A 19,804-nucleotide genomic window follows, 5' to 3' on the forward strand; every position below is an offset into this window, starting at 1 on the left:
TTCCAGTCTGCACGCGTCTTTACGCGCAACGTAAGCGGGTGGAACTGCCATTATTGCCGTTGTACATAAAGACGCGCAGGAAGGGATGTCTGTAAACATGGCACATTCAAAGTCCTTCAACGTCGGAAAAGACCTGTTAACACAATCATATCCCCAAAATCCACCCCATTAAATGCAATAACCAAATGTCGGTCTACACATCACCATCAATGAAGAGCAATGGGCGGTGAATGGTAAGCGCGAAGGCATTTTCAGTGTGACAAGATTTCGATTCCCTCAGTAAGATAGGCCTACATTAAACGCAGGTGCCTATTCCTCTGCGCAACTGTTTATCCAACCTCTGTGTGTGTGCGTAAAGTGGCCGATCCACGCGTGCTGTTGGGCGCGCTTGTGGAGCTCTGGCATCCAAGAGTCTTTGCCTCGCAGCCACGCAGTCACATTAAGGCCAAGTCAAATTGCTTTTCACCTGTATTTTACAAAAACACAAAACGATGGCCCAATTCACACAGATAGAGAAAGAATGACACGATGCGCTGTGTTGTTTTCTGATCCCCCTGACTGCACTGCACTTCGTGCGCCATGGGCCATGGCGCTATTTGGAGTGTGCTCACTGCTGAAACAACATTTGCTTTAACAGTAGCCTATTGGCCGGCTGCTTGTGACAGACTTGTATTACAATAGTAGAATTGAAATGAAAAGAAGAATATGAATACTATAAGACCTAGTAACGCGAAGAAGTGTCCTATTCTCATCACGCTCGCCTTTCCGAGTGCCTTTCCATTACGCACTATTTCAACATACTAGGGCAGTTGCATAATGTCCATTTTTTGAACTTGTTGTAGCCTACGATGTAGTTTGGAGTTCTTGTGGACTAAGGCATAGCCTACAATGCAAGGAATAGGCCTACAAGAAGGATCACCGCACACTGGTGCCTTTTAAAAATAATAGTGAACAGCGCATTTCGCAATGGCAACTTATAGGCTACAAGTAGGCCTATTTCCATGTAGCCTATGCTTGTTGAGTTTAATCAAAATGTGCTATTGGCTTTGTTATGTGTGGAGATATGTGAGCAATTAAATAATCTGCATTCATGCGAGATGCTGCTTTTGGTGTGGGTTCAAATCCCGATGGTAATCAAACTGTTCTTTTTTTGGCGCAGCTTTGATTGATCGGAGCTCGTGAAGCACGATAGTGGAACATATAATTTCCTACTGTATTTGGGCAATATTTTTGTCCCCTATTTGAATATTGTGTTGGTGGGGGTTTTTTCAGCCCTGTTCGTAACATGACTAGACATTAGGTGTAGTATGGGTCGGAGGCTTGTGCACTTGGTGGCAGTAATCGATCGATGTTGCTTGAACTCTGCCTGAACCCGCCCCAAACCACGAGCAAGAGTGACGTGCTTCCCAAAACAAAGGTGAACTAGCTAACCATGCTATTCGTTCCAATTCCGACAGTAGTACTAACGAACAGCCCCTACTTCGTTTTGCAGGAACACCTGGGTCGTTCGCACCAACATCGGACGAACGACTAACTACATTACTTGTAAACATTGGTACTTTGTAAGTCTTAACGAAGTGTTCCAGAAACAGTTTTGTCGCAGCTGGGTCGTTAGTTGCTACCTTAGTTAGCAACGAAGGTTTCGAGAATGTTAGCCCTGGGTGCCGCCATTTTATGAAAACAACGGACACAAACGTTCCCTTTTTAAAAGTAGATCAAGTAGAAGAGTGTGAACCGAAGAGGAAGTGCTTACCCTTCTCCAAGATGTCTTCCTCACCCTCCTCACCCCACTGGTCTTCATCTTCATACTCATCATCCACATCTGAAATCATAATAATAAGTACAAACGTTTTTAGATTTATCAGTTCAAGAAAGTCATTTGATGCAAATATACTGGTTCTAGGGCTGGAACAATATTGTATCTAACCGAGAAATCGCAAGTCACAAAACTGTACCACGGTGCAAGAAGGCAGTATTGTGATATACCCTTCCAAAGTTCTATCAGTCGATTAGCCAATGTGAAAAAAGCAAAACAATTGATTTAAAAAGATACATTTAAAAATGGTGGGGAATAACGAACCGCAAATAACAAAATCGCGAGTTAAGTGCATCGTTACAGCCCTACAATATACTGGGGTGCCATGCAGTAAAAACGATTCCTACCGGCTTCGTCCAAGATGAAGCCCCCGTGACGTGGTTTCTTTCGAGGGCGGTCGTCATCCTCTTCCTCCTCTTCGTCATACTCCTCTTCATCGTCTAGGTCTTCCCCTTGCTCCTCTGCCTCCTTATCACTTCCCGCCAAACTCCCTCCTCCGTCTTCTTCCTGCCTCAACAGGAAGTTTACAGTTTACATTTATTGCCAATTAAGCAGCATTTCATTAACCTGATTTTCATCGTCTGGCTGCGGTTCAGCAACTACACGCTAGGGCGTTCCATTTCCTGCCGCACCCATAGTAGAAAATATTAGTTTATTAATTAGTAAACTTTCATAAAAAGACCAATTTTGGCAATAGGCAGCCCAGTTTCAATGAGCAGCATAGTTGCAGTACCTTTTTTGACCATTTCCTGCACAGTGCACCTTAAAATAAGTTTGGTCATATCAATACATTTTAAAAAGTTTAAAACCTTTTAAGGCGGGATCTCCAAATATACAGTAGTGTCTCATCAGAGGTGCAGACACACCATCAAAGCATGTTGGAACTTGGGAGGTTACATTTTTTGAAGACGAAGTTGAATATCTCTTTATATCTCAGTTTAATTAAATTAATCCAAATCCAGAGTTATATAGGACAATTCCGGACATTTTACAAACACCTCATCTGTTGGAAGCCAAGGAAGGTTGGCCAAAGGGAAAATCCTTTACCATTACGAACAAAGTGCAGCACGTTTTACAGCTAAAAATGCCAATTTCTTGAAATTAAAAATGACGAACCATGGAGGAGATCTCCCTTTTCATGTATGAAAAGTGCAATTTTCCCAGTCATCAGGAATCTGTAGAATTTGATGGCGGTGGTAGGTGTTCATGAAATAGGCAACATTTTTGAAGGGGCAGCATGAATTTTGGAAATAAACTACTAAAAATATTACATAGTGCACCTTAAAAAACAACACTATGTGTAGATAACAAGCTCATCACCTCATTTTCTTCAACTTCCTCTGCTTCGCTGCTGTGCTCACTGCGGTTGTCAGAGAAATCACTGTCGTCGCTGTCAGACATCTTGAATCAACACTGTTCTTTCGGACCACCAGAAAGCTGTTTAGACCTGCAACGCCAAAGAAACAACAACCTGGTTCATCATAGCCCCTGATGGAAAATAACAGGGCACGCACACGCTTGGGCTGTGCAATATATCGAATTTACATCGCAATATCAATTTTGCTGTCAAACGATATAAAATTGAATAAAATCGAGTTGACAATATTAGTCGTTGGCCTACACTGCCAAAAGGTAGGCTACAGGTTTCCCACCTAAACCTGTCATTTCTGTGGTTTGTGCTACGTTGCTCCGTTTTTTGTTTGTTTGTTTTTTTCAGTTTAGGGAGTGTATGCAGTAACCCTAACCCTAACCCTAAGGCATATCTGGTGCCTGAATAGCCGCATGTCTGAATAGCGCTTGCCCTCCAATTGACTTGGGCCTAGAATCAACCATGATGGCAGTGCATGCTCTCTGCTTGAAGCTTTGAACTGGCTAGGGGACTAAGCTTTGGGTGCATCTTCCTGTGAGCAAAGCAGCACAGAGGCCCAGCACAGAGGCCCAGCACACACACACACACACACACACACACACACACACACACACACACACACACACACACACACACACACATAAGAGAAAGGTAAACAAGAAGATGTTACTATGTCAGGACGTCTACAATGTCTTACAATGTTTTTGCTACACGCAGTGAGGCGTAATTGAGCAGTAGCAGGCGTAAATGATCGTGGGCAGAGCAGAACTGATATGTCAGTCAGATCAAGAAATGGATGAGTTGTGCTAACTTTCTTCTCCTGGATGTTGACAAAAACAGAGGACCAAAATGGGTTTAGTCAGGACACAAGTGTGCGGATTTCCTTTCTTCCTTTAGTCAGAACACATACAACGTGTGACAGGGAAGTCAGCCAGTGACAAATGAGAGGAGAACTACAAACACCCACGGTCTACCCTTCCAGATATCCAGATAACCGACCTTCTATGCCAGGTTTGACAGCCTGAAAACAGACAACCCTCTACCAGGCCATAAGCGGGAAGTTGTCAATACAAACAAGCGGCCAGAAACACAATATCTAGCAGGTACACGGACGTTTCCCAAAAGCTAGCTGCTAAAAGCAATTGGAGGGGCCAAGTGGGATTTACGATCCAGTCCCTTTAACATAATTCGGCATCCAAAGCAAACAGCATGCGTGTTCCTCTCCTCGTGCAACAGCAGAGTTGTATCGATGTCTGCGCAGCATTTGCTACAGATTAGGAATGAGATCAAACATGCAAGGTTCTATACACACGCATAGCTAGCATCGTTACAAAGATGCAATCAGCAGTAGGTCTCTCAGTAGGCCAATTCAAACACAGACACATAGTGAGTTTTACGTAAAAGTGCTACGAACGTTTCATTTAAAGTATATTTTCAAAACATGTTAGCCTAATTGTAGGAACTGCGCTCATTAGCCACATTTCGTGTATTAGCATGCTACTTCAGGTATGGTAACAAGAGTAGCTAGCAAAACCTTTCAGATCCACATCTAAACCCCAGAAAACAATGCACGTTGGCTTACCTATAGAATACACCTAAGTAAAAATTAATTTAAAAATTGCAATAATTTCGTCTCTGTCACTCACATACCACGGGAAAGTGTAGCCTTGAACCTACAACAATGACGGAAACTTCGTCAGCATGAAAACAGCGACGATTGTTACTTCCAGCATGGGACAGTTTCCGCTCTTCAAAATAAAAGCCACAATTGATGTCAAATTATTTTATTCACAGTGATGCAATGGGACTACATTTCCTTGCTTTGTTGAATTTCAAACAAACAAATACATGATCGGTCTATAATTTTACTGGTAGGTTTATTTTTACATGGGGAGACAGAAAATCAACTCTTAAGAATATTAATATGTACATCCATTTGATCCTCTGCCAACTATTAAGAGTTACTCCCACAGACCAGATAGGCGCTTCCAACCAACTTGTCTGAATTTAACACATTTGTAAATAGTAGGCCTAACCTGCATAAAAGGCACATTGAATCAGCAGTAGGGATGCAAATTATTGATTAATTAACTACTTTAAAATTAAACAAACGTTATAATTAAATAAACTACTAAATCTAAAAAAATGTAATAAAGTACCATAAAGGACCACATTTAAATTATTTATATTTCCATTCTTTAAAAGGTGATTTAAATATTCCCACTATTCACACCCCTCTTCACACACACTATTCATATGCCCATTTCACCTGGGTCTCTTGTCAGTTAAATTGACGATTAATTGCGATTAATGTTTTTTAATCAATTAATGCATTGGTCGATTAAAGTCGATTAATCGATTAATCATTTGCATCCCTAGTCAGCAGTATGAGTGCATATACTATCAACAAATTTGTCAATCAATTTGACTTCAAACTCAATAACATTGGAAAGACCAAAGAAAGGATATCAGGGACAAGATTTTAGACGTGAACAATTGCAAACCTTCAATGCACTTCTTGACGAAGGCAAACAATATAGCACTTACCGGCCCGCAGTCGCGTTCGGCGATGGGGTCCTGAGCGGTCCGTCTGTGAACTGATGGAGCACAGCCTTGGCAGGTGCGAGGAGCTTGTAGTAGTAGATCTTCACAGGAGGATTCGGAAAGCGAGAATGCTGGATTCCAGCGGGTCAACTGGGGTATAGGCACCCAAGTGGGCGGAGCATGAGTCAACCTTTGACAGACTGTAGTCATTGGAGCTTTGATAGATGGTCACGCCCTAAGCGTATCCATTAACGGCCATCCGTATACTTTGCTCGTAAATGTGCGTTACGCCCCTTTATGGGTGCTATCCAGGGCCGGCCCAAGCCTTTATGGAGCCCTAAGCAAGACTTCATCCAGGGGCCCCATACCACCACCTACTCAGCATCAGATGCTTCATTAGCTTCATTTACTTGCACGAGAGAGGGCTAGGAGCTGAGGACATGGGCAGGCTAGCTGCAGATTGTGTACCCATCATGCACTGCACTTCTTGAATAAAATTTCTCAAACAGAAAACCATTTATCTGCTTTTTGCTGCTCATGGGGGCCCCGGTGGCATAGGGGCCCTAAGCCATCACATAGCTCGCTTATGCCTTGGGCCGGCCCTGGGGATATCAACCCGAATTATCTTAAAAGCTACATCGGCTAGCCTTAATGAACACAGTCCATGCTTCAGCCACGGCTGTTTGGCTATATTATTTGAACAGTCGGCAATGTTGCGCGTGAACAATGCTAGTCTACAGGTCCTTTAATTTATTCTTCCCCCAACATCAACTGACTTGCATTGGCTGTTTTCCCCCACAAATGGGCGTACATAGAGGTAGAAAATAACACTAGAGAGGACCCCGCCCCCCTTTTTACGGCAATCTGTAGCGGCCATTATCTGTAGGTAGATCAGAGAAATGGAAATTAACGGAGAACGAGGCTCACCTCTGTCAAAAATGGCTTAATCATGTGAAAATGTCCATCAACACACTATACAAGGACAATAGTTGAAGTGTGTTGCTAACTATGTTCTTAAAATATATTATTAGATTTTTAAATGTATTTTATCGACTCCTATGATTTAAGTAGATATTTAGCCTGACATTTCAAATCTGGTCTTTGATTAAAGTGTTACTTCATATTTACACAGTTTTAGTTAATTTCTTGACAGGGGTGGGCGTGTTCTCCATTGACTTGCATTGCCTGAAAGTACCTACACTACCTACGGAAGTTGGGAAGCTCCAGCTGCCATTTTCCAGTGCTGTCGCAAATTGCTGTGTCCTCTCTAGTGTTATTTTCTACCTCTAATGTACGCAGGCACTGACAAAGTCCAATTTCCAGACAAAGTTCTTGAGTTGATGGTGGTTTATTTTTTATTCCAGTTGAGCAAACACATGGCATCTCTCGCACTGGTAAAAAAAAATATGCCCATCACCCAGGTGCCTACACAGATCACCACCTACTTCTATGTACCTGTGCCCACTACTGCCCCTAAGTGTTCAAATCATAAATCAGCAAATAAATCAAAGAAAATGACTGAAGTTATAAAGCAAAAATAATTAACTAAACAAATAACTAGACTTATCTTTTATTATTGACATTACAAAAATACTAATAATTAGTCTAGCAAAATAATCATAAAAACAATAAACAAATTAACCATTAACTTTAGCATTACCAAAAAAGGAAAGATTATAGCTCCAACAAATACCATTAAAATTATTAGTGGAAAAACCAACACAATCAGCAAGGGATCAAAGTCTCAGTCACTGTATGTCCAAATTATTGCTGCTAACTGCAGTGTGCTTGTTGGAGTTTTCATCCAGAATCCAGAATCCAGCATTCACTCACACACTCTCTCTCACACACACACACACACACACACACACACACACACACACACACACACACACACACACACACAGTAAAGTTTGATTTCTTTAAAGGTGTTCTGAGTAATATTTCTAGTAGATGATTTCCAGAATTCATGCTGCACATTGCTCAATGTTCCAATCAAAGTACTTGTTGAAGGAGAGAGGTGCCGCACACTCACAAGTTAAATAAACAGCTTTTAATGTGACAACGTTTCGGCCTGCCGGCCTTCTTCAGGTCACGTGACCTGAAGAAGTACTTGCCCTGAATTCCTTTGTATACAGTAGGCATAATATAGGCTACAGTAGGCCTAATGGCAATCCTATTCTGTCTTTCGTTGTTAGAATACTATTATGGTTTTTAGACTGATCAATTCTTTGCTAGTCGGCAAACCTACAAAATCAGCAAGGGATCAAATACTTACTGCTATCATCAGGTTGGACTGGTCATCTGGCATACAGGGCATTTTCCCAGTGGGCCGACAGTCCCCAAGGGCTGTTGTTGTTGTGGTTGTTTTCCTGGGGGTTGGCAGTGTACACAATTTAGAGGGGGAGGCCCATTGGTCAATCACCAATACACAGTGGATTCAGCCAGTGAAGACATCGTATAAGAGTGGCCTGTGTGGGTTCAGGGCCGGTCTATGCCAGAAATGCCCAGGCCACATTTCGGCTGCCCTGGCTACCATTATATTCAGGGCCGCTGACAGCTTTTGCCGGGCCCAGGACATTCCAAATCATCTGGAAGGGGCCCCCCCATCCAATACATACAATAAAATACTATTATTTTATATTAATTATTAAATATAATTAATACATGAAATATTATTATATTATATTAATTTTTATATTTCATTGTAATATTATTAATATTTTTAATATTACTACTCCCCTCCCCCCCTGCCCCCAACAAAAAAAAGGTGGTTGAAAAAAATTAAACAAAGCAGTTGCCTTTATTTTATTTAGAATATATTTCAACAGATCAGTGTTCAACTCTACGGTATTAACACGTTATGGCTATCCAGTCTACTTGACCAATCTATTGAGTACATTTAGTATTTTCCCAAAGTTACGTTATGTACATATATACAGTATTATCTCCAGTCATACAAACATTTATAAATAAATCTTGTTGGTTTTACAGATATACAAAGTTTGGTAATACTTTCTTGAAAAGGGTCTACAGTACATATGATGTATCATGTAGCCGGTGTAAGAACGACAAGGCACATACCAGGCAGGCACATTAATGACACATTATTGATGCATATGACTCTTGTCCTCTTGTGACGTTCGGATTTTGGAATGTCAATTTGACACTGTTCTGGTGTCATGACAGTCCAAAAACTGAATGATACATTAAGGCGCCGTTTCCACATAGCCGGATATTTTTAAATGTGGCTAAAAATTAAAAAAATCCATTGTAACAGGTGCGTTTTAGTCACCTAAATGGGATATTTTTAAAGCTGGATTTTTGATGTGTGGATTGTAAAACTCTGTTTCCGTGGAAACGGAAGGCCAAAACCAAAGCGTTCTTCAAAAAATATCCGGCTACGTGGAAACAGCACCTGTGACACCAGTCATAAACAATCATCAATCAGGCGTCATTAATGTTCCTCATGTCATGCCTTTGTTATAACACTTAGACTCCTTCCAAGAAAGAGTTACAATCAAAATGTACATATTTATGAAGGCCAACTCTTCAGAGTTTACATATTTATCAAGGCCAACTCTTCAAATGTTTACATATTTATCAAGGCCAGCTCTTCAAATGTTTACATATTTATCAAGGCCAACTCTTCAATGTTTACATATGTATCAACGCCAGCTCTTCGTCCTTAACCCACTCCTCTTCCCCCGCTGTTGAAGCCGAAGCCGGGGCAACAGTTGCTCGTGGCAACAAAGGTGTTTGGATGATGTTACCACCGGTGCTCAATCTCTCCGATCGTCGAGGAGGGTTGAACACCTTTTTCACATGGACGGATGACGACGTCCCAGGAGCCAGCAGGGGCCTGAGAGGAGGCGGAGAGGGGATACGCGACAGGTAATCCAAGCCCCGCTTTCTCTTGAGGCTCTTGGGATTGTTCCCCTCTGAAGCGCAGGACGCCTGCGGAGTCCTCTTCACACCACTGGCGGCGGCGGCGGCCACGTCATCAAAATAGAATGATTGCTGTTCGGATAAAAACAAACAGATATTTTTACATTACATTACCGTATGTTACATTACATTACATTACATCACACTTAGCTGACACCTTTGGCTGCAGCATCAGAATAGAATGATTGCTGTTCGGATAAAAACAGACAGATATATTTACATTACATTACATTTGGCCGACAGACACTTTTTACCCAAAGCCACTTAGTTGTTTACAGGGTTATTGGTTACAGTCCCTGGATCTAAACATGGACGAATCACTGCATTAATACAGATACAACAGGCAGATACATTTAAGTCATGGATTTACAAAAGGATGGCTCCGATGTAGCCTGTAGCATTTGCCTCACCTTGGGAGTTCTTGAACCCGGCTGAGAAGGTGTGTGGACCAGGCTTAGGAGCTTCTCCTCTGCGTCCTTAAAAAAGTGCTCTTGACTCTGCAATATGTTAAACATAAAATGTTTGCTTATACAGTCAAGGACTACCAGTAAGACAGTTTGAATCACTTTTACAAACATTGATAACAGCCAAAAACAAGTTTACATACACACTCTCATATTGTATCAAGATGACGTGAATGCTTGAAGGACGCACGGATGGAGTACACGTCAAGATAAACTAGAACGCTGTGTGCAGAAATATTAGGCAAAAAAGTCTGCATAGTTGCAGAGGCGATTCCAGGATCAGATGGGGCCCCAAGCAAAAATGCAAAAGAATTAACATTTGAACCAAAATCGCCACTACTAAGGGTAAAGTGTGGGCTGTTATTCACTATCTAAGGGCTTGGGGGCCCCAAGCGGCTGCCTGCCTTGCCTGGTGGCAAGATGCGCCTCTGCATAGTTGCATATTTTCCAACACCAACATCGTTACAGCCCGATCGGTTACCTGGATCGAGCTCTTCAGTTGCTTCAATTGCTCCTGGATTTGATGTTCAACAGAACTGGTCTTGAGCACTGTGAATTCTCCGGCACTCAGGGAGGGTATGGGAGCCGACGCCTGGCGAAGGAGAGCGTTGCTGACGATCAGAAAGCCCCGAGGCTTGGCCAGCTCCTCCACAGCCAGCTGCCTCAGGGAGCTGGGGAAGCGTACGGACACAAACGCCATGCCCTCATCAGCTAGATACATCACAGGAGAGGGACCTGCATTCAAGAGTCAGAAGAAGAAAAAAAAAAAATTATACCATTTTAAAAAATGACTTTCCAAACTTAATTCACATTTACACCACAGGAGAGGGACCTGCATTCATGCGTCATGAAAAGAAAAGATTATACCATTTTAAAAAATGACTTTCCAAACTTAATTCACATTCAGCGACACGTTTGTGCATGCATTGTTCCAAGATTCTAGAACTTAACATTACCCATATCTAATCGTGTGCTGTCTCTCTCTCTCTCTCTCTCTCTCTCTCTCTCTCTCTCTCTCTCTCTCTCCTCTCTCTCTCTCTTCTCTCTCTCTCTCTCTCTCTCTCTCTCTCTCTCTCTCTCTCTCTCTCTCTCTCTCTCTCTCTCTCTCTCTTCTTTTTTGGTTCTGACAGAAAATGAAGAACTTTGATTTTAAGATCAGTCGCATAGTGGTGCATGGTATAAAGCAGTGTTTCTCAAAGTGGGGCGCAAGCCCCCCTGGGGAGGAGCAGAGCCATCACAGGGGGGGCGTGTGACATCTGATTTTGCTGGTTTATAAACATTATATTTTTGTCATATAGGAAATGAGCACACATCTCATTCCACTGCAGTTCCTCTTTGTTTTATTTCACCAGTCACCTCTCCTTTGGGGGGGCTCGGAAGCATCCAGACCCTCCGAAGGGGGGAAATGATGGGAAAAGTTCGAGAACCACTGGTATAAACTAAGTGTTATGACAGTTGTGGTGGGGTGGCACAGCCATCATAGTGGCAGCGGCAATGAGTGCTTCCAGATATTGGGTTAGTGATGGCAAGTCACTAATTTCAATGCCATATGAGGAAATGACACTGACAAATAAATAACAAATTAAAAGTCATTTCAATAATAACCAGTGTAGTAGAGGTACCATTTTGGTCAGCGATGTGGATGATGTATCCCATAACGTCCACCTCGCCACAGAGGGAGCGGAATGAGGGACTCTGCAGAGAACTGAAGCTGATACACTGACGCGACTGGAAACACTCCACCAGAAGCTCTGGCACAACCTTATAAACAAACAGACAAACAAACAAAAAACACATTTAGGCCATGTTTATAGGGTGACGATCATAACAGAAGACGCAAAAGTGGCAACTCATTTCCAATTTTTTGATGTGCTTTTCAGGAGGACGATTGTGAGTGGAAACGGCAAAATATTTTATGCCCAGTGCCTTTCGTTTACACGGCAACCTCACCGCTGAAGCCTGAAGACGCTAAATTTATGTGAAGTATTTTGAAAAATCAATAAAAACACAAAAAAAGTTGAAATAGTAACCTTTCCATTCTCAAAGCGTGTCTTTTTGGTGGCGGTGAGCTGGACATTAGCGGTGGTTTTCCTCTTGCCCTCTGACGTGGACAAGTTGTAGCCCACGTAGCGGCCTCCTTCCCTCAACAGGGAGCGCAAGTCCATGGAGGGCCGCCAAATGTTGAGCTGGAAAACTGAATAGAAATGAGAAAGTGTGTAAGATTTTTAGTTGTTTATTTCCATAATTCATGCTACCCATTCACTAATGTTACCTTTTTCATGAATACTTACTACCACCGTCAAATTCTAAGTATTCATTATGAATGGAAAATTTGCACTTTTCATACATGAAAAAGGGGGATCTTCTTCATGGTCCGCCATTTTGAATTTCCAGAAATAGCCATTTTTAGCTGAAAAAATATCTGTACTTGGGCCATACTAAAACATATTAGTTTATTACTTAGTACATTTTCATGAAAAGATCACATTTGGCAATAGGCAGCCCAGTTTCAATGAGCAGCATAGTTGCAGTACCTTTTTTGACCATTTCCTGCACAGTGTACCTTTACAAAATGTAGAATATCATTTTTAACTGTTTGTTTTCAAAATGCACGCTTCCCATTCACAAAATGTGATCGTTCAGGATTCATACTCCATGTCACACACTCCACGGGGGAGGCCCCATTCCACAGGTGAGGCATAAAGGCAATTTCGCTGTGTGCAGTGAGCACTGTGTGCTGTGGAGTTCTGAGTCACAATAGCAATGGGAGTTTCTGCAGGCAGTGCTGCCAGGTGTGTCTGACCAAATCCCGCCCAAAAGCTTCTCAAATTCCGCCCAAATTCAAGAAATGACATTGACTTCTATGGGCCAAAAACGGCTGAAAAAAACGCCAAATGGACAATTTCTCTGATTTTTACCCTCAGACACTCATCCTAAGTAGCCCAATTGGTCGGGCACCCGCCCAATCTGGCAACACTGTCCGCAGGTACCCCGCCCCCCAACTTACTCGAGTCTTTATTGGTGAGGTCCCCGGGCTCGTTGGCGTCGCAGACGGCCAGTTTCCACACGGGCGTGGCTTCTCGGCTGGGAACGCCGCCGTCCGCTTGCTCTTGTGCTTCCCTCAGGGCCCGACGGCAGCGCTCCTGAAGCCTCATCTGGCGCTTCTCCGTCAAGCTTTGTCTGAAGCTCAGCAGGCTCGCCCGCTGTTCGTCACAGAGGCTCCCCTGACACAGCAAGCAAACAACGCAATAATATTCAGACTCTTTCCCATCTCTTTATACTGGCATTTTAACTATACATTATGTAGTTATAATAGTTTAACTGGTATTTAACTATAAGTAAAACACTGGGCAACTGTAACTGGATTTTGCAATTGGGATTGTGGACTGTAATTGGGATCGTGGACTGTAATTGGGATCGTGGACTGTAATTGGGATTGTGGACTGTAATTGGGATCGTGGACTGCAATTGGGATTGTGGACTGTAATTGGGATCGTGGACTGTACTCTGCGCTTTGTGCCACACAGCTCTGGCATCTGATGAGCCTTGAACCTTTTTTAATTAACTTATCATAGCTGCTGTTGTCTGTGTGTGTGAATTTCTCAAAACCAAAGTTGCTTACCAAAGCTACTTCGTTGTTTTCAATGCATTTTCCCATTGGCAACTACCGAAGTTGCTAACAAGCTAACAACTTCCCTTTTGAGAAACCCAGGTGTGTGTGTGTGTGTGTGTGTTTGTTTATGATCTGTCTTACATTTTCTGTCAATGTATCTCAAACAAACCTGTAGTGTTGGGTCAGATTCCACTGCTTCGTGAAGCTCTTCGCCATCTCGCAAAGCTCGCAGTTCTTGATCACTCAGCCTTTTCTTATGGCCCCTCCTCTTTCTCCGATCTAGGAGACAAAGTAGGGTTGCAAATAAAAATTGATTTGTATCAATGCATTGATCCTACAGCAGACGATTTCATTAACCAATCATTATTCATCATCCATTAATCATTATTCATCGATGAAACAATTTTTGTTGATCATTGTATCATTATTAATCATTGTATTATTATTGTTATTACAGAAAAATAAAATGCCTCACAAAATGACTGTAATAACGATGTTCCTCAAATAAAATACATGAAGACATTTCAACTTCTGCTCATTTATTTAACATTTCACACATAAGGCAAATGCAGTACCGTAAATGTTTTCACATTGGGCCGTTAGGTGAGACCCAAATGAAGTTTACTAGGGATGCACCGATACCACTGTTTTTGAAAACCGATACAAGTACGAGTACATTAATGTTTACCTTTTACCACCAAAATACAATGAAAATAAATGCATGGCCTTGTTTTTTTCCACCTGTGATATTTTTATTGCCCATGTCCATGTAGATTTAAATGTTAGTAAATGTATGAGGTGGCACTTTTTTCCATGCTGCTTTCAAGTCCACAGAACGTGACATGATTGTGCATTGTTTTATGTAATAGCAGTATCGTTCCTGGTATTGGCAAGTGCTTGACAAGTACGAGTACGAGTATAATGAGCAGTATCGGGTGCCAATACCGATACCAGTATCGTGCATCCCTAAAGTTTACCTTGCTCCTCCTCCTTCTCCACAGCGGCCTGTATGCCAGTGAAGAGAGTGTCCATGGCCTTCTGCTTCCTCTCCTCATGGAGTCTGGCCTCCCTCTCCTCTGCACGCTCACTGCGGAAGATGAAGGCCCCCGCGCCAGTCTTCTCCATCCACTGTTTGGGCAATAGGAATCTCTTTACTTACAAGTACCGATTTTGGCCTGCTAAGCAAACACACGCTCAAAAAGTTTAAGTACTGAATTGAGTAGTAGGTGGTGTGTCTACGCAATTAACGATATCTTGCCCCACGGAAAAAAATGTCTTCAAACAAGTATAAATAGTCTCATTTCTAGTTCTAAATTCTAGTTAAGAGTTTACACAATACATTTACATACAACATCGACATCAGACTTCTACAGAGGTGTATAGACGTCAGTTTGTTGAGGGTTGTCCAAGAATTATAAGCACAAAAGAAATATATAATTTAAAATATATAATACATAACATGTCTGAAGTAAAAGAAAAAATAAGTATTATATAAGCAGTTAGGGCTGGGACATTAAGGCATTCATTTCGATTAATTAATCACAAAAAAATGAACACGATTAAAAAAAATAACTCATTTTAATCGCACTATAATGTAGCTACATAGTTCTGGATTAGACCAGTGAGGAGGGCAGCATTTCCCCTCATGGTGAACAGGCTGCTGAAATTGAGAAGAGTTCTCTCTTCTTTTAAAAAGAGAACAATATTTTTAGATTAAGCTTATTTATTGTCATTATTCAAAATCCATGTGAAAAAAATATATTTTCACTGTTTACAAGTCAGATATTAAAATGTGATTGATTCGATTAATTAATTTCAAAGCCTATAGATTAATTCGATTAAAAAATTGTATCGAGTCCCAGCCCTACAAATACATAATTGTGTATACTGAGTGGAGAAGAGTCTGCTCCTACTTGAATAGGGTAGCTTCTCAGCACAAGGAAGTCGATGCAGCTCACCACGCCCCCGTCACTGAAGAGGCTGGCCAGCGGGACGCGGTACGGACGAGGGTCTCTGTGGTAGCCCAGCTTGGCATGCCACCGTGCTGGCCTGGTGCTGTTGGCTGAAATCTAGATAGTTCAGAAACATAAAATGGCACATTGAACTCAGGTCGTTAGCAAACTACCCTCCTTGTAATATCAATGTATGTATGCATGTATGAGGCTGCATTAGGTATGCACCAAGGAGAGTAGAGACAGGAGGGCTTACTGACGTCATAACAGCGTAGTACGAAATGATGGCGAGGGGAGTACGGAAATGTTATTCTTCTTCTACGGTCAGTATTGGAAGCATCAGGGAAGCATGCAATGCCACTTCCGGGAGGGTCGGAGTGTGGAACAGATCATAGGACAGCGTGAATGTTTGTCAGCTGTCCTTAATTACCCCCAGCAATTACTGCTGACCAACAGCTGCAGTTAATTTGGCCACAAACTGAACACTGACAACCGGATATCCTCTTTCGGCACATTTTCGCATGGCCACGGTGTAGTACGGGGGCGTTGCCTGAGGACACGAGTGGATGGAAAATTAACTCCCTTGCGCATGGTCATTGGTCAGTGGGTGCGATGGATGCCATTTTCGTACTCCCTTGCACATGGTCAGTGGCAAAGAAACTCAAGAGAAAGAACAATCTCTTGGCGGGGAATGCATTGGCCACGGTGTAGTACGGGGGCGTTGCCTGAGGACACGAGTGGATGGAAAATTAACTCCCTTGCGCATGGTCATTGGTCAGTGGGTGCGATGGATGCCATTTTCGTACTCCCTTGCACATGGTCAGTGGGGGCGACACCATGATGGATAATTTGTGGCCAAGTAACGGCAGCTGTTGGTCAGCAGTAATTGCTGGGGGTAATTAAGGACAGCTGACAGACATTCACGCTGTCCTATGACCTGTTCCACAGTGAATAACATTTCCGTACTCCCCTCGCCATCATTTCCTACTACGCTGTTATGACGTGAGTAAGCCCTCTTGTCTCAATCCTCTTTGGTCAGTGGGGGCGACACCATGATGGATAATTTGTGGCCAAGTAACGGCAGCTGTTGGTCAGCAGTAATTGCTGGGGGTAATTAAGGACAGCTGACAGACATTCACGCTGTCCTATGACCTGTTCCACAGTGAATAACATTTCCGTACTCCCCTCGCCATCATTTCCTACTACGCTGTTATGACGTGAGTAAGCCCTCTTGTCTCAAGCCTCTTTGATAAAAGGAATCATGAAACCGCGCTGGTATGGAGCTGTTGGCTGAAATCTAGACAGTTCAGAAACTTTTTTTCAGGATCAGACACTCCGGTGCCTCTTGCCTGACAACTCAACTCAATTTTTCGGACATTTCTTTTTCCGTTCACTACAATCCAATAAAGACATAAACACAAACGCTCAAAAATATTTACGAAAATGAAAATCTACTCACCTTCAGCATGAGAGTCTCCGGCGCCTCTAACGGGTGGCAGGCGTCCTGCGGGCCGACCAGTTCAGCCCCGTGGGTCACCAGCTTCATGCCCACCCTTACCCTCCCCCTCTGCACCAGCGCAGCGAGAGGTGGGTCCAGCTGGGCCCGGACTGAGTACCAGCCATCTGTCAGCCACACGGTGGTGGGGAGCCCTGCCTTGCCGCCGGTGCCAGGGGTTGTTGTCTGAGAAGAAGTGTCAATATCACACACACAGAGGACCAGCGTCTTGCTTGGGGTGTCGTCCCTCTCGATGATCCTTCTCAGGGCTGACCGCTGACTTTTGTCCACCTCCACGTCGTACCTGAGAAGCCCAGTGTGCAAAACAGCATGGTAAATGGTAAATGGACTGCATTTATATTGTGCCTTTCCACTCCTTTGAGTATTCAAAGTTCTTTTGTTTCGGACAGTGAACCGTCGAAACATGTCAGTACTGTAAAAGATAACAAACTTTTATACAGTATGTCTGAAACAAAAGAACTTCACGATCTAATATGACATTAAGACATACCAGACCGCATGCTCCCCTAATGGTCTATACGGTACTCTAGAGGAGTGAGAGAGTGAGTGGGCGGTCACCTGTATTTGAGTTGCAGCGGCACCTACTCTGGGATAACACTTCTTCTGACAACATCCAGTATAGATGCAGTTATATCTGTCTATACCAGCGTTTCTCAAAGTGGGGCAGAAGCCCCCCTAGGGGGGCGCGGAGGTATTGGAGCAGGGGCGCGTGTAGTCAGGTTTTTCTTTTTTAATACTTTTCTGCTTTGCCATTAAGTCAACACATTCACTTTACAATCACAAGATATTCATTAACACATTGAGTACCGACGACGTAATAATGCGTTTTTCACGCCCATGCGTTGTATACCAAAACGTAAAGATGCGTTTTTGCATTTAAATATCATATTTTGAATCTACACCCTTCAATGGACAATATATGTGATTTTGGTAGCTCTGTGATGGACATAAATGACAACATTTGCAGTCCAAAGTTGTTTGATTGTTATGATGTTTGAGTGTTATGATTTGGATATTTTAATTTAACTTACCAAGATGTCTGGATGCCAACCCATGTCGCCTATCGCGCTGCCTGCATTGATTTCCCTAGTACGGTCACTGTAGCATGTGTTGTCTCTGACTTCACGCAATAAACACCATTGTATAGTGCCTGGAGTATCTTGAACTTTCTGGACTTGCTAGACTTTTACCAGATCCTTGGATCCAAATGGCACCCGATATGTGATTGCAGTAATGCGCTCCGATTTGGACGTTTGATCGCCAAAAAGATAAGTTTCTGTGTCTTCCTGTATGTGAGAAGCCAGAAGCTAGCATGGCTACATATCATGATTCCCTGATTGTCGCTCCCAACGCAGGACGCTCCCCTGTCGGCTCGCTCCCACTAGCCAGACTATCGATCCGGGTGGGACTACACGTCCGGGAGTGATAGAAACACCTGGGACTACACGTCCGGGAGCGATCTCAGTTGGGAGTGTCCATCTGCCACCGCATCGGATCGGATGGGCTAGGCTACATCTAAGCATCATATCATTTGGATTTGTTGTCAATGTTGGGCTATTATTTCGGGAGTCATCGGGAGCTATTTAAGCAAATGTCTCACCCTCTGCATGTGTGCAAAGAGTTTGTGATCAGTCCACGTGAAAAACGGGGATTTCAAAGGGCATCGATTGCTGGTGTCGTAGTGTGACAGAGCAGGAGGTGTGCTGCCGTATTCGTGAATCGTGCTATGTTGTTGTTTCCCTAGTAGCCTACGATCGGTAGCGTGTATTGTGTCTGACTTCACGCAATAGGTAAACACAGAGACCATTGTATATCGTGCCAGGAGTATCTTGAACTTTCTGGGCTTGCTACCTAGACCTTTACCAGCTCCTTGGATCAAAATGGCACCCGAATTGTAATTGGAGTAATGCGCTCCGATTTAGAAGTTTGATCGCCAACCAGATAAGTTTATTTGATTATTCACTCCTATGTTGAACTGTCTTCCTGTATGTGAAAAGCCAGAAGCTAGCATAGATGGCTACATATGGATCGGATGGGCTACATCTAAGCATCATATCATTGGGATTTGTTGTCAATGTTGGGCTATTATTTCGGGAGTCATCGGGAACTATTTTAGCAAATGTCCGACCTTCTGCATGTGTGCAAAGAGCTTGTGTTCAGTCTGTGTGAAAAACGTGGATTTCGAAGGGCATTGATTGCCGGTGTCGTAGTGGTTTAGAGCAGGAGGTGTGTCTTGACGTGCAGGAAGATGTGTGTCAGAGCTAACCTTGCACCAAATTGTGATTAAAACCAACTCATCCCCTTTCAAACTCGTCACATTCTGAAGAAGCGCACCCTTCACAAAAACCTCAATATCTCCGATTGTAGCTGAATTCCATGGATACCCACTTCGGTTTAGCGTGGGTTTACTCGGCAATAAAAGCTCGTAGAGACACACAGTTTTCACCTACTAAGAGGGCAGCGTCTCCACTTTCAAACGAGTCATAACATATTTCAGTGGCCCTATCACATAATAAGCTGTGAGTCTACAAAAAAACGTAAAAAAGGGCTTAGAACGCTGGTATTCTACGACATAATTCCGT

General features: G+C 43.0%; 2 protein-coding genes across 3 annotated transcripts in view; both read right to left on the reverse strand.

Annotated features, from left to right (window-relative positions):
- supt5h (SPT5 homolog, DSIF elongation factor subunit) overlaps window positions 1-3,258 on the reverse strand; it is a 29,795-nt gene extending 26,537 nt beyond the window's left edge. For both annotated transcript variants that reach the window (XM_063205852.1, XM_063205853.1), the window contains exons 1-3: window positions 3,137-3,258; window positions 2,164-2,323; window positions 1,754-1,822 (exon numbers count right to left, since the gene is read on the reverse strand). In XM_063205852.1, coding sequence (XP_063061922.1) covers window positions 1,754-1,822; window positions 2,164-2,323; window positions 3,137-3,217 — 310 coding nt within the window. In that variant the 5' untranslated portion in view covers window positions 3,218-3,258. The remainder of the gene's footprint in view (window positions 1-1,753; window positions 1,823-2,163; window positions 2,324-3,136) is intronic.
- Window positions 3,259-8,513: 5,255 nt separating this feature from the next.
- brca2 (BRCA2 DNA repair associated) overlaps window positions 8,514-19,804 on the reverse strand; it is a 32,948-nt gene continuing 21,657 nt past the window's right edge. Inside the window, exons 20-30 of the mRNA XM_063204667.1 lie at window positions 17,166-17,505; window positions 15,668-15,823; window positions 14,732-14,882; window positions 13,924-14,033; window positions 13,149-13,365; window positions 12,172-12,335; window positions 11,764-11,902; window positions 10,623-10,876; window positions 10,088-10,174; window positions 9,833-9,865; window positions 8,514-9,749 (exon numbers count right to left, since the gene is read on the reverse strand). Of these exons, the coding sequence (XP_063060737.1) occupies window positions 9,387-9,749; window positions 9,833-9,865; window positions 10,088-10,174; window positions 10,623-10,876; window positions 11,764-11,902; window positions 12,172-12,335; window positions 13,149-13,365; window positions 13,924-14,033; window positions 14,732-14,882; window positions 15,668-15,823; window positions 17,166-17,505 (2,014 nt within the window). The 3' untranslated portion in view covers window positions 8,514-9,386. The remainder of the gene's footprint in view (window positions 9,750-9,832; window positions 9,866-10,087; window positions 10,175-10,622; window positions 10,877-11,763; window positions 11,903-12,171; window positions 12,336-13,148; window positions 13,366-13,923; window positions 14,034-14,731; window positions 14,883-15,667; window positions 15,824-17,165; window positions 17,506-19,804) is intronic.

This window comes from Engraulis encrasicolus, chromosome 8 (assembly GCF_034702125.1).
Source record: "Engraulis encrasicolus isolate BLACKSEA-1 chromosome 8, IST_EnEncr_1.0, whole genome shotgun sequence".
Taxonomy (NCBI): Eukaryota; Metazoa; Chordata; class Actinopteri; order Clupeiformes; family Engraulidae; genus Engraulis; species Engraulis encrasicolus.